Below are 15,195 nucleotides of genomic sequence, written 5' to 3' on the forward strand. Positions count from 1 at the left end.
TTGCAACAAAGAGAAACCAAAAGAGAGAAGAGACAACTCACACTGAATGTATCATGTCTGTTGCTCAAACCTATCTAACCTAAAGGGACCAAGCACATAACGTGTTTTAAAGGTACTTTCTTTTTGTGTTTGAATCTGTCACATAAAAACCTGCAGAGCTGTCGTGCAAACATTTACATTCAAAGGTTGCCCACAGGAGCTTCGAACGTTAAAGTTAGCTAACCTTCCACGTTAGCTAACCGTCCATGTTAATATTTGGAATAAACTGTTTATTTGTGTATTATGTTCAGGGATATTAATTTATGAGATGCATATAAACAACCTACTATTACCCACAATGCTGTGAGTTCTAGGATTATAACCTCAACCTCCATTCTAACATGCCCTCCCAAGATGGTTTCCATTAATGTACACTTCACTGAACAACATACTGTTGGTGGACATACTCACTTATCACTACTTATTAACTAACACACTCTATGTGCACAAAAATGTAATGACACAACTAAGATGTTTCCTTCAACATTTTTATTCAGATAGAAAGTAAAACAATCTGCAGCAGCAGCTCCTTTAACTACAGCTTTGGCTCATTGTGGTTAAACAGTCCTTGAAAAACCGGCCAACATACACAGACCAGCAGATAACACCCGCACCATAAAGCATACCTCCAAAGCTTATCCAACACTGAATCTACCTTGAACTCTGAACGTGTTTGGTTGCTCCATATCTGCACCCAATGAGGCTCTAAATGTGCCTTTGTGTCTGCTGCAGTAACAGACCTGCTGTTGGTGTGTTGCACTAAAAGACATTTTATTAGTTGACTTGACCAAACTTTTAGCTTTCTTATGTATTGTTAATGCTGACATTTGTGACATACAGCTTTGTTTTGCAGGTGTACTCATTATATGTGTAACAAAGGCCCAGACCTACTACATACTGTATTTGTGGAGGCATTAGGCAATTAAGGTTTGAACATGAATCATCAAATTAATTAATCATCAGATATACAATTGCATGTTAAAATACAGACCATGTCAAGGTGCCAAATCTGCACACTAGCATGTTATAGATGTAGTTTGAGCTTTGGTGAGTAATGACTCTTGTCCTTCATTTACTAAATCGGAAGATAATGTATATGTAATGGAAAAAATGGCTGCTTTATAATGAGATAATCAAGGCAGCTGAAAAAGACAACTTTAGCATACAAATAAAAAAGGTACCAAGCCAGGCAATATTTTCACTGCTTAAAAAGGAAAGAACTCAGACTACAAACTAAGTGGACTCCCGTCATCCTCCCAAATGCCCGGCAGCTCTTCACCTATAGGCCCCAGAGTCATTCAAATGGATGGTACAAGAACAATGTGATGTAGCAGCACTGTCTGTGCTGCTAAAAGAGCCGAGCCTGCTGGGACACCGCACAAGCTTACCACAAACAGAAAACATCTGCGACGCCAACACTGGTAGCCTCTGGACTCCCAAATATCATCAGAGTGATAGATGAAACATATGTGTGTGTGTTACAGTGAGCCACCCTCTGATAAAGATTATCATATATGCTGGAAAATGTTGGATGCGTCACCGCCGACACTGTCGGAGAAAACCAGGTTTCACCGCATGATTCATCCTTCCTGTGAAGAAGCTGTTTGGATAAGGTGATGAAAAATAGAAAGCAAGGAAGAAGCCGGTCAGTAGATTTGAGATTTCCAAGCCCCCACATCTAATAAAGTGCACTTAATAGCTTTCCTAGTTTTTGTTTTGTCTCAGTTCAGAGATCATATTAATGGTCAGGCACAGCACTGAAGTCCCAAGTAGCCTGTAGCTGCTGACGTGTACCCAAGGGCACAGATGTCAACTGAAATTCCCTCACAATTGTAATAATTCAATGGAGCACAGCAATCCATGTCAGCATGAGTTCAGTGCTTCCACCTTTTACTACACTAGAGTCTGTACTGTGACATTTAAATACAGTCAGTAAAGTTGTGATCTCAAGAATCTCAAATTCCAATACACGATTCATGTAGTGTTTCTTCACTTCTCCATTTCAAGTGGACTTAATAATAAGGCTGGTGATGCTCTAACGAGGGTTGCCTCTGTAGCCAAATCCTTATCTAGCTTATTCCTCACATCAGTGAGCCACTCCATCGCACTGGGTGACATGCTTATTACCTTGAATGTGTTGTTTTGAGTTACCACTGTTTTAGAAGATTACTAAGCCTTTTTTTTTTTTTAAATGAAACAAAGTATTTGAGCATTGAAGTCCGAAGGAGGGAGACAGACTAACATATTATTGGATTTGATCTTTTCATGGGATTTGTTGACAGTAAGAAATATGTTGCCTTATCCTTTGAGCTTTTACATTACAACATTATTGTAGTGGTCTTGCTAAGAGTATTAAGCATGTAAATCCTGTCACGACACAGCTAGTTTTCATTTGTTAATTGCACTTTATCAAAAAGTAACAGAAGAGACGTCATATTATTTGGAAAACTTAAAAAATACAGAATATCTGCATCCTATCCTCAACTAAAACGCTCCTCCTTGTCCTTAATTCATCCCTGCTGCCTGCACATCTGCTGAATCACACTCAACTCCCCACAGGTCGCTTCACAACATTTCAACATGCCCTAAGCCTCCTTTGCCTGCCGAGGGAAGGAAATACTCCCCACAGCTGATGTAGTGTTTTTTATAGCTGCTTTTAAAACCACACCCATGCCCTATCTATTCCTTAATCCTTTACCCCTGTTTGACGGATGAATATTGTTTCCTTCTAAATTAACAGTCAATTGTTAAAAGCAATAATTACTGTAATTATTACAATATGATAAGAAAAAAACGTGTAAAAAATTGAACAAAGGATGAGTCGGGTGATCACAGGTTACTTTTATTTTCTACTAAAATACATGTTTCATGCAGGTTTTGTCACTTTCCACAACAGTCAACAGAAACACAATGAATCTCATGTAATACCACTTTGAGGCATTTTGCGTCACATTAGGCAAAGATGGATGTTAAAGTCGCTCAGTACACGGTTTTACGTGTGCAAATTCCTAGTGGCTTCACAATGGTGAGTCTTCATCTGCTGTTACATGCCGTTACATGCTTTCATTTGATAACTAACAGCTAGCCAATCATACCTGGTCATAATCCTGCACTTAATTAATAACGGCGGGGGGAAAATCATGCTAAATGCGCCTGAAAACACAAAGAAAATAATGTAACCAAGTGGAATATTGCTTTTGAAATTAATGTAATATAAACCAGTGTAAAGTACAAAGTAGCCCAAAGTAGCTTGCCGAAAGTACCTATGTATTAAACCATCAACTGTTTTAAAAACTCATAGATGTGATACAGTTTGGTTGGTCTCTTCATTGATTAGCTGGATGCGGCAGGTAAAAAGTAAACATTTGTCTTTTCTGTCCAGTTTTGTGGCACCCACTGTGGCCTCCAGAGAAGGTTGTGCGCTGACGGGCTGCAGCACAGTTGAAGTTTAAACAGTGGAGTAGAAGGCATATGTGAATCAGAGTATACTAAATGTAAAGGAGAGGCTGAGCACGGAGGAAACTCTACGCTCTACTTTACAAGGCCTGCTATGATCTTCATATGAAAATAAAAAGAGGTAGGCAAATTCTCTCCACTGCTCAGGAAACACTGACAGTTAAATAAGATGCAGAAATTGGTATGAAGTACTTGTCAAACATGCTACACACAAAGCCTGTTTTAAAGATGACAGTCCAGCACAGCATGCTTGAAATCAGCCACCCAACCTATTAAAAATTGTTTCCTTCCTTATACAGCAGGTTGCATGTTAATAATATTAAGACTTGAATAACTTTTTCATGTAAACAAGGAGACAACAAAACACACGAGTCATGCATGCATTATCATCTCCAGAATGTAGAACAACAGTAAACACAGACAGATGTTACTGGACAGCATATTTAGTGGCTTTTTCTTGGATCTTTTGGGTTGCAGGCGAATGTTAGAGAGCTTTGTTGATACAGAAATAAAGCCACAATTTCAGCGCATCTTCTTTTCTTTCTTACTGCCCGTCTGCATGACATCATTAAGGGTAAACGACATGAACGCAATCTGCTCAAGTTCACTTTCTTTCCCACACTCCATCAGGCACGAAAACTGATCCTTGTCTCCGTTGTAAGCCAGGTCAGAGTAACCACTGGGTCCCCTGTGGATGATCCTGGGCCTGTCCCATCCTGAAGAGTGCAGGGGGGAGCGGTTTAAATACACGCCCATGTCCCTCCTACTAGACTTGTTGGTTGGGTGGATGAAGAGGAGCCAGGTTTGTGTGTCTGGAGACAAGAGTGATGTGCCGCAAGCTTTGCTTTCAGCGTCATCGTTGGGGACAAATTCAGGAGCAGGGAAGCCGATGACGCTGCCTTGACAGCCTGAAGGCGGCTCGACGAGCTCTGGAGCAAAGTGGGGTTTGTCAAAAAACACACCGCTGTTTTCACTCAGGGCTTCACACCTGTGGCCTCCAGAGTTACGAGCATTGCAGTAAAGATGACTCCTGCCCTCGTGGTCTATGATCTCTGCCATTTCACATTCGCAAGACTTTTTTCGAAGCATCTTACCTATATGCCACGTCTGGCCAAAGTCCTCACTGTATACTGACAGTGCACGTGGGTAGACTGTAAAAGGAATGGGGAAGGAACAGAATCTGTAAGGGACGTAATAGGCATATGCTGGGATGATCAATTTGCCGTTCTCCAGCTGAACACCGTGGCCTGGACCCACAGCGAATGTGGCCCACTTATGGATAGTTTCGCCAATCACACTTTCCGTTAAGTCTTTCATTTGACTCCAGGTTTGTCCATCATCGCTGCTGCTAACACAGCAAAGACGTGCCTTGTTTTTACCTGTGACGATCTGCCTGTGCTCTGTGGTGTTTCCCCAGATGCAGATGAAAAATAAAAACAGTGTTTTGCTGTTTTTTTCATATACAGGGCAAGGATTCATAGTGCGGTGGTTTGGTAGACATGCTGTTGACAGCTCCTGACTGGACGACCACTAGAAAAACATGACAAAAGACAGCTATCAAAAAGAGCACAGATTATGTCGACAGTTATCAGTATCACAGAAAAGGTTAATCTGCATCTTATTGCATATGAATAATAACCTGGACAGATCCATCATCTTTCAACGTTCCTCTTCTCATAACAAGAATTTTGGCCTCATGGTCAGAGGGCGAGGATCTTTTCTCTGCAAAGGCGAGGAAGGTGTGACTGTGCCTCAGATAAATGAGAGCAGGAATTCTGTATGTAATCCCACTTGACTCCTTTTCAAACAAAGTTGTTTTGACCGGTTCCTCTCCGCCGCCACTCTTTGATGGTGTGTTTCCCATGGTGGATCACAGTTCCTGTGAATAGAAAATGTTCCAAATATATGATATATATATTCTAAATATCCTTTTTTGCTTTTTTTAAAAAAATGTTTTACTCTTGTTATAACAGAAATCTTATCACAGACTCACAGGAAGAGTTCACACTCCAGCAGCTCCTGACAGACATTTGATTGCATTGTTACAAATATCATCTAACGTACACTGAGCATGCATAATAACCCCCTTACCTTCACTTGTCACTCTTCACATTTGTCACCCTTGATCTTTGCGTGAACGGCATTATACCGTCTAATTTCACGCCACACCAAGCACCTCGGATGTTCACGACACTGATGCTATGGGTTCATCAGGAAAGATGAAGGCACTGAAGCGAGACACACAACACACTCACTTCCGCGTTCGCTTGGACGCGTCCTGACTAAACTACACATCGAGTTCAACTACCTACGTCAGCTAGAGCCCCAAAGATGCCGTTTGGTCAAGGACTTCTCATTTTATCGTGCTAGCACAATATATAACAGACAGACGAGGTAGCTACTAACTGTTAGGGAACAGGAATAATCAAAAACAGGCAGTGACTACGATAGGCAGCGTTACGCATGCGCTGTGTGGTCAATTCAGATTAGAAGCTAGCTAGCTAAACAGTTTGAACGAACACGGGTCGAACGTAAATTCATCTTGATAAGTAATTAAATACTTTGTGTTGTATATGGAAAGCTGGTGCATTTTGGTAACATTATATGTGTAATGTGTTAAATAACCTTAGACGGTCTAGGCAGACTATTATCTTATCATTCAATTCAATCTTTGACAAGCTAAACTAGCGGGTTTCTTCCGCCTTCGCCTGTAAAGTTGTTAGCCATGTTTACTTCTTACCGCCCCCCGCTGGACGGGAGGAGCAGCTCTCGTCTTACATGCTGTTGCTAGGATACAGAGCACTACAGTGTAGCTCAAGATCAAATGTGTTGTAGCGAGTAGTTTTACCAGTTCAGTTCGTGAAAAGCGCAATCAACACTGGAATAAAAAGTTATCTCACACAAGCAAACAAGACATGACTGCAGCCTCCTATAAACTTGCTGATGGACAAAACTGTCCCACCAAATGTTTCCCAGGCCGGACATTACTCCGTCGAAGAAAAGAAGGTGCGTTTGGTTCAGTTACATTAGTCTATTAAAAATGTTTAGGCCCTTATTAAGTGTTAAGGCACTCATTGTTATTAAGGATAGAAAAGGGCTGCAAATGATTTGATTAATCAATACATCCTTTTGACCCCAAAGCTATTCATAAATGTATATTTTTTTTCATATTGTACTATATTGACCAATCGTTTAGTCTACTGGAAGAATATTACTTTGTCGTAAGGGAGACAAAGTTCAGGCTATCGGGCTAATGCTAATTATGAGGCTGCTTATATAATGGGTTATGAGGTTATATGTCTATAGATGAATAGTCTTTTTGCTTGTATATTTGAATGTAACTGAATTAGAGTTTTGGGCTGTTTGTCGGACAAACAAGTAGTTTGAATGTCAGCTTTGGCTATGGAAAATTATTACGACAAATTTTCACTATTTTTAAGGACAAAACTATTAATTGAGAAAATAATTGTTAGTTGCAGCCCTAATAGACTGTCCACATTTGTAAATCTGCAAACAATATCTGCTGACATTATTGTATTCTTTCCTTGTAGGTGCCGGTCATTGGCTTGTGGCTTACAGAAAGGCAGAGGAGCAGAAATACAAGAATGTGCATAGACGAATAAAAGTGACTTTTCAAAAATGTGACAACAGGGGGGCTGATACTCCTCATGGTAACACATTAGATGGACTCTTCCTGGTAAGGCACTGAATTGTACTTATTTGACAAAAGATAACAGGATCAGTCAGCCTGTTGGTGACCGCAAACTGTTACAATTTTCAATTTTCTCTTGTAGCTCCAATCACATTGTGTTCATAAGCCGTCTGAGCTCTGCTCTGTTGACATCAGTGAGCAGAAACTGCATTCTGTAAGAATCACTTTTCGCATTTTTGTCCAAATGATTTGGTAGTCAGTGAGCAAAAACTGATCAAAGACTTTTCCCTTACTGTGCGCAGGTCACGCCAGAAGACCTCAAGGTGTTTGACAATGTAGCTTACGTTGATGCATCTATTAACTCCCTCTCTTTAGGTGATTATTTGTATATTTCATGCGGATTCACCTTCAGTGAGACTTTGGGCCTCTTTCAAAAAGTTGTGAGTTTCAGAAAATGTCCATTGTTTTTCTACAGGGTCTTTCAGCAGTTTTGTGTCTTTAAGAGAACTCAATCTGTCGTTGAATGGGCTTTGCAACATGACGTTTCAAGCTGCCGACTTCCCACATCTCAAGGTAAGATGACTGACTTTGACATACTTATTAGATACTAATGTTGTTACTGTTTTTATATTGTATATCTGGAATAATATAAAGCTTTTTAGTCCTAACAAGACTTTGAAAGCCTTTTATTTCCATCCTAAATTCTCATCTTCTTCTCTTCCCAAGAGCTATATGACAAACAAAGAAAGCATGTCTGCCAATTAAAGTTGAGTCTTTACTGATGCCTACATCGTGCCTTTTAAAAAATATAGCAGTAACTCCTCTTCTTTTTCTATTTCCTCTTCTTCACCTGTTTATTTTTATCAAAATAATTCATTTACATCCTCACAGGTTTTGGATTTGTCCTACAACAGTTTGTCAGCCGACGATGTTGTTTCCATCGGTCGGCTTCCACGTCTAACAGTCCTTCATCTGACTGGAAATCAGCTTCGTCATCTTCCTCCTAGTCTGGGTTCTTCCAACCATGACCCCACTCAACTGTTAGTACCTTATTTTCCATGATGCAGCTATATAGGAGTGACTAGGTACAGAGTTAGTCATTTTTATTGAATTTATGGCATTCTTACCACTAATTTAAATAATGCTTCACCTATAGACAACTTGCTGTGTCAACTCAGACAATCAGCGCTGAAGCACATAAATGCTCCTTTTTAGTAATAGTTTTAGCCTTTTGTCTGTCCACTTTCATGTTAATTTATAAAAAAAAAAATCACAACAAATTGTTCTTTTTTGGGAAAAATAGCAAAAACACAAGCAGATAATAGATCACTTTAGTGAGTTTGGCCTTGCTTTTCACACACAGGTCCTACTTTCCATATGACAGTTATTACAAAAAACTTTGATATGAGTTATGGGGAAGCTGGCACAATGAAAGAACAAAATGCAAATTCATTCTCTAACTACAGTCTGACGCTGCCTCCAGTCTGTGTCTTACAATTATTACTGCAGAAAATATCTTTGATTGACAATACAATATCTTTCTGACAAAGTATTACCGTGTCTCTATGGTCACAGTTCATGAGCAAGAATGAATATTAATGTATTCAGAGTTCTTTAAGCAAGTTTTATTGTGATCTTTCAAACCAGGTCTTTCAGTCATCATTTGGTATGATAACATGCTTATCAGTATACTTCATCAGCACATTGATGTGATTTCATAACACAATGGTTGATTACAGAGAAAGGCCACAAACTCAAGATGCATCTGAAACACTTTTCAAATTGACCAAGAGGGGGTGCACTAGTGTTCCACATTCACTCTCCTGATTCTGGTGAAGCAAATGTACTGACATTCAACCCACCTGCTCTACAGCCAGGTATATGAAGCCAAGCAGAAAATGGCATTCACACATACTGTATATAGTATGTTACTCTGACTTTATGAATTTAACTGCATTATGAGATGCATTCGGTATTTATCAATGTGGATTTTATGAAGTTGGTGAATTGTCCTGTATGTCTTCTCTTTTCTCGTACAGGCTGGCTGAAGAAGAAGAAGAAGATGCACAGTACAAAGCTCTTGAAGTCCTGATGCTTGACGATAACAAACTGTCCTCTGGAGTCTTCAACAGTCTTACAAACCTTAAGAGGTCATGACGTGATTTGAAGTTTGCTATACAACACAATGCATAACAAAATCTGTGGAAACGTTCATTAAGTATTTCTAACTGTCACTTACAGGCTAAAGTATTTAAACCTCCAGGGGAACCGCATTTCTGAAATACCATATGTGCAACTGACGGGCCGTTCAAAACCTTTGCATACTTCTACTGGAGAGCAAGCGGAAGAGGAGGGTAAATGCTCAGTAAATAACTTAACAATGGACCCTGCATGTCAGACTTTCCTCAACATCCCCAGAAACGTATTGATTTAGTCCTTTTTTTATCCCCTCAATCCAGCAAACACTGACCCTAATCCTAACACTGATGAACATGTTGACAGAATTTCACAGGTAATTCATTCTGCCGTTGATGTTTGAGATGTGTCATCACTGTGTTTCTGCAGCTCATATTTTAAATCTCTGCATTAAACTTGTGGCCTGCATCTTTCACAAGGAAAACTGGGAGGAGTGCTGCAAAGGATCCAGTTTTCCACTACCAGAGCTTCAGTTCCTCAATTTAGCTGACAACAAGGTGAGTTGGATAATATGTATAAATGAATCAACCGTGACCCCTTTTTGTAAAACGAGCTAACATGTCTCATCAGTGTTTTCTCATCAGATCGCAAAGGAAGAAGCACTGATGGCTGTCGCTCTTTTCCCAATGCTGCGAGAAATTGATATTCAATCCAACCCTCTGACCACACAGAGAAGTGGTAACCCTTCTCTTTTCTGCTGTAAGAGGCCATTTTTAAAGATTGGCTCTGAATTTTGAATGCTGAAACTGCCTTCATGTCTTTGTTTGAACACAGGAGACCTTCCCTTACTGACCTGTTACCTCCAAGAGAGACTGGGGATAACAATAAAGCGTAAGAAGACGCAAGAAGCTGGGAGGCTCCCACTGAAAGTGTCCACTGATCCAAAATGGAAGGTCGGATGTGTTCTGCATTGTTGATGTTGTCTGATCATCACCCTACGGATTTCGCTATGTGAAAGTTAAACAGTTACGTCAACAAATCATCCTCCTTTTTTTTTTTTTTCACATTTTGTTCCCAGGTGGAAGAAAGAATCCCAAAGGTGTCAAAGAAGGCACCGTTGACGGACGCACCTTGTCCTGCTCAGGTTGAGAAAAGTGATGCGACTGTGGAGAGAACACCAGAATCTGAAGGCAAGAAAAGCAAAGACAACACCCTCCAAGAAAATACAGAGCATTTCTTTGTTACTCAGGTATTCTATAACCTTTTGGGTTTATAAATAATACATGGTGGATCAGTGCCTACGCATTTCAAATATTTTTCTCTCTTTACTGAATGTTGTTTCATGTTCAGGCAACAGATGTTCCTGAATATGAATTTGATCTTCAAGCTGATGAGAAAGCTGCAGAGAAGGAAGACGATGCCACTCCTGAAAGATTTACATGCTACAAAATGTTGATGGATGCAAAACCAAACCCTGATATGGTGGTGGCCGTCGGTGAGAACTGCAGTTTCTCCTGCAGCTATTTATTTTCCTCAAGCCCGTAAAAAGTTTGGCTTTGCAATCCCCCCATAGTGAAGGGGGATATTCATGTTTTTTTTCTTTCAACAGGAATTCAAACAGCTGTTCGGATGCTGGAACACACATTGAAGAATCTTAACGTTTACAGACACTCGAAACCAAAACTTGATAGCATCCAGACACCATACAGAGAAAGAGAGAAAAGGGTTCATTTGCATTCACACTCAATATTGCTGTCCAATTATAATAAATGTAGCAAGACCTGTAAAGAACTAGAAAGATGTTATCACCTTCATGTTATGACTTTTAAAAAATAACATTTCTCTACACAGATTAAAGAACTTCCACCTTTGAAACCAATGAAGCAACCGGCCGAAAGAGTTGATGAAATGATCCGGGAAATCAAAGAGAGTACAACGCTAAAAGAAGTCCCCTTAAGTATGCACATTTCTGACACAATGAAGGTCAGCTAACTTTCATGACCTCTCGTTATGTAACACTTTGCTTTCTGTTCAGGCAGTGCCATACATGGCACAGGTGTTAACAAGCAAGAATATACAGAAGCTCTCTCGCTGCTGAGGGATATGAAGTCAAAGTACAAGATGGTCCACAAGAAAACAATGGAGCAAGCAGCCGGCACTGAGTCTGATGGAAACACCAACCAAGGCGGAGCTGAACCTCCGCCTGTGTAGACGCTCTAGTTCAAGTGCTGAGCTAAACTGTGATTTTCTTCTTGCCTTGAATAACACCTTGTTGATGTTGGAATACAGTTGGTGTGAGTGCACTTGATGGGAAAACCAACCATATGTCAAAAATAAAAGTAGTGGTGAGTGAATCTCATTGTGTATCTTATTGAACATCAAAGACTGATTCCTCATAGCTAACATGAGGCTGCCTGTAAAAACAAACTTTACCTATAAAAACCTATAGCCTAGCCTATAGCAGGCAATATGTAGTACAATATGAAAGCTTTAGCCCCTATAATATTAACTTTGTGAGTTTTAGGCTACTGCTCCCTGCATGGAGAAAGCTACAAAGGTCATTAAAATCAACTGTCAGTTGTGACTGGGTGGCACCCGCCAAGATGACTGTGTTTCTGTCTGTTCCCATGAGTCTGCCTGATTAATACGATGGCAAGGATAGAGTGACGGCTTTGAGCAGCTGCACCATCACCACTGCTGTTAGCAGAATTAATCCAGCATGCACACATAGTATGCATCATCTGCTGGCTGCTAGAGTTCAGCTGTAACGATAAAAAGTTGACTGGGTCTTCTGTTTGTGTACATTTGCATCTTTTCAGTCCAAAAAGCGGTTTCAGTGTTTCGTCAGGTCCTACCTGTTTCTATAAGCATGCTGTTACAACAGGCTGTGATAATTAATGAGGAAGATGTGGATTCCAGCGCACATCCTGTAAGCCTCCACCCTGCTGAAGTGTCCTGAGGCAATAAAATGTTTCACTCATCTGACCAGTGAAGAAAAACCACAGAATTGTGTAGGTTAATAAAATATAACAATAAAATCCACAATGAGTGCTAAGGTGACTAAAAGTGTTGTTAATTCATATTTTGGGGGTAATATCCTCTTAAAATGTAAACTTTGCATTGCTACCTCGCTACTCAGGTGCAAACCAAGACTTCTGGCTATGAGTGTAAAAAATAACAGTGATTAAGTTACTAGTGCAGTGATTTGAAAATTTTGTGCACCATTTAGTCGATCAGCATGAACATAGTATACATTATACAGACCAGGTGGACTCAACCTATGAATGATAAACTAAAGTTGAGGATGTGGACCTTTGAATGGTTTGCTGCCATGTAAAATGTTTTAATAGGTAATAGGTTAGATAGTCCACTGATCTCATGACTGAACTATGTCTAATACCTTGTACCCGCTCTTATAGGTCTTAGATACTACACTGTGATTGTATGAATTCAGTATCACCCTTCAGTGAAGCCAGCTGTGATCGTTTGTATTGGCAGGAACAAGAGCATTTGGTGAAGCAGTAGGTGTTTGTAACTTGGAACAGACCTCTGCAGTTACATATGATTTACAGTCCACATTCTTAAACACATGAATGATGATGTCTTATAAGTTAATAAGTTGATATGTCATATGTGACATTCCCACAATACAATTGTAATTGAAAAGCAATCATAATGAATGCTTTTTCATTTCTGCTCCTGTTCTGTTTCTGTTGTTTGTTCCCTTTTCGATTTCATGGTCTTGTCCTTCATATGATTTCAATTATTTTTCTTCAGAGCGCCTTGCAGATGTGGAATGCACATTCAGCACAGGTGGAATAAATCAATAGGTACTCTGAAGATATTTCATGGGATTCTGCATAATTACATTCATGTGTGGATGTTTCTCTGCTTCTGTATGTATTGAATGCTAAATAATATATGTATTGCAGTAAGTACTTTCTTTATACAGCCAGTAGATACTTTGTGGCTACTATATATATATATCTATATATATATAGATATATATATATGGCATATGATACATGTGTCATTTTATTTCATATTAAAATCGCATTAATTATTTATAACCAACCAAAATTTTTTAAACCAGCTTTTAATGCTTTTAATAGAGACACAAACACAACTTTGCAGTAACTTTGTTGTCATGTAGTTTGAGATAAAAGGACAAGTAACCCTACACATGGTAGGATGGTCAATATATGAGCGAAGTGGTGTAGTATGTGTTGTTATAATCACAAAAATATCAAATATTAAAAATGCTTACAAAAAAACTTACAACACCATAAGTAGTTTACATATATGTCAGTGTGGTTTAATTTAACAATGTAAAATGTGAAGAGTGTGTTTGCTGTGGTAAATTATTTCACATATTGACAGACGTCATTCAGTAGTTTCCTGATCCACGCTATCAGACAAACACCTGGCCTTCAGTCTGAGGGTCTGGTTGGGGTCTTTTCATCTTTATATTTGATGGTAATGAGGAGACTGTGCCAAATGGTGATGCAGAAATACTATTTTCCAGTCCACTGGAGCTCAGCTCCACTCAGCAGAGCCTGACTGTGTTACACAGATATCCCACAGTATCAAACACCACAGCTGCTATAAAAGTCTGATGCAATTGATTATTACTTATTGGAATATTAAGAGAAAAATCGCTATTACATTTTTTCCCCACAATACTTTTACAGCTCCATCCAGTGCAACTTCTGTCAATTTGCTGTTGTTCTCAGTAACATGATGGAGTTTGTTCCTCAGCCAGTGAGTCCTGGCACGAATGTATTACAAAGTGATTCTGAAGTGATAACAATCACTTCAATCATTACGGTTGCATAAGTGCAGTGTTTTCATGCTGGAATTCTGTGATGTAAGAAAAAAAAATTGTACTATTGTGCAAGAGGTTGTTATATATGTTAACTTTCAACAGTTTTGGACAATTTTTTGGGTGAACAAATGTTCACAAGATGGTGAAGAATACTATGAATGTATTTCTTAACTTGTTCTTTGTCTGCTTGTGTTTGTTCCAATTATTATAAACCTACTAAAACCTGCCATACCACTTTGTATGCAATATACCGATCATTTGGTTCAATAATTAGTTAAAGGGTAATTCTGGTATGTTTAAACCTGGGTCCTATTTTATTTATTTATTTACAAATTCTGGGGTGAAAATGACTTATAGTTACCAAAACTTTTGGAATTGGCCCAGTAGATTTCCTAAGTACTTGTTTTTGCCAGTGATCATGGAAGGGATCCCTAAAGAGAGAATCCTTTTTGTTGAAGAGCAAGATCCTTTTTGTTCAACCAGAACTTAGACTTTACACTGTGAGGAAGTATTTATATAGATCAAATTGAAGCTTAGAGGATAGCCAAAATGATTCTAACTACTTCTGAGTTTTGATTGTTCTTGATTGATTTTGAGTACAGCACTGTCAGTAAATAAAAACATCACCATGAAATATCATCAGCCTGTTAAAGGGGTGCCCCAGTGATTTTGTATTGCACCACTATGAAGTTGGGGGACTCACAAAAAAAATATTCTCAGTTAGTAAACTCCTCATGGCAGTTACTTTGATTATCCTCCAAGTTAATTCCCATTTCTGATTGTATATCAGTGGCTTTTTTGAATGTAACAGTGTGACATTTCAAACATCACTACCATCACTTTGTTATCTGGCCTGCAAATATTGGTAATTTACACTTACTGACCTCCTGGAGGCATGCATGCTAAATAAGTGAAAATGGTCTACAAATGTGACAAATCACTTCAAGACTGAAGATAATGACATAATCCACATATGTCTGTAATTTATTTCCTACAAATATGTAAAGTTATTCCAGAAGTTTCATTGTAATAAGTTAGTTTTACTTTACATTGTAGAGTGAAGCCTCTCTTTAGTTTCACTGGACTC

At 39.1% G+C, this 15,195-nt stretch overlaps 2 protein-coding genes across 2 annotated transcripts; one reads left to right on the top strand and one right to left on the bottom strand.

The window, feature by feature from the left end:
• Positions 1-2,860: 2,860 nt before the first annotated feature.
• On the bottom strand, positions 2,861-5,686 carry LOC139295188 (sialidase-3-like). The gene is made up of 3 exons (XM_070917319.1): positions 5,587-5,686; positions 5,135-5,374; positions 2,861-5,025 (listed from the first exon to the last, which is right to left on the bottom strand). The coding sequence occupies exons 2-3, from the start codon at positions 5,357-5,359 to the stop codon at positions 4,018-4,020; spliced, it is 1,233 nt and encodes a 410-aa protein (XP_070773420.1). The 5' UTR covers positions 5,360-5,374; positions 5,587-5,686; the 3' UTR covers positions 2,861-4,017.
• Positions 5,687-6,410: 724 nt separating this feature from the next.
• Positions 6,411-11,576, top strand: xrra1 (X-ray radiation resistance associated 1). The gene is made up of 17 exons (XM_070918032.1): positions 6,411-6,501; positions 7,047-7,192; positions 7,290-7,361; positions 7,450-7,522; positions 7,623-7,720; positions 8,039-8,187; positions 9,187-9,297; positions 9,389-9,507; positions 9,607-9,671; positions 9,763-9,840; positions 9,928-10,021; positions 10,118-10,236; positions 10,362-10,532; positions 10,634-10,778; positions 10,893-11,008; positions 11,135-11,240; positions 11,319-11,576. Exons 1-17 carry the CDS (start codon positions 6,411-6,413, stop codon positions 11,492-11,494), a joined length of 1,929 nt encoding a protein of 642 aa, XP_070774133.1. The 3' UTR covers positions 11,495-11,576.
• The last annotated feature ends 3,619 nt before the right edge of the window (positions 11,577-15,195 follow it).

Source organism: Enoplosus armatus, chromosome 13 (genome assembly GCF_043641665.1).
Source record: "Enoplosus armatus isolate fEnoArm2 chromosome 13, fEnoArm2.hap1, whole genome shotgun sequence".
Lineage (NCBI taxonomy): Eukaryota > Metazoa > Chordata > Actinopteri > Centrarchiformes > Enoplosidae > Enoplosus > Enoplosus armatus.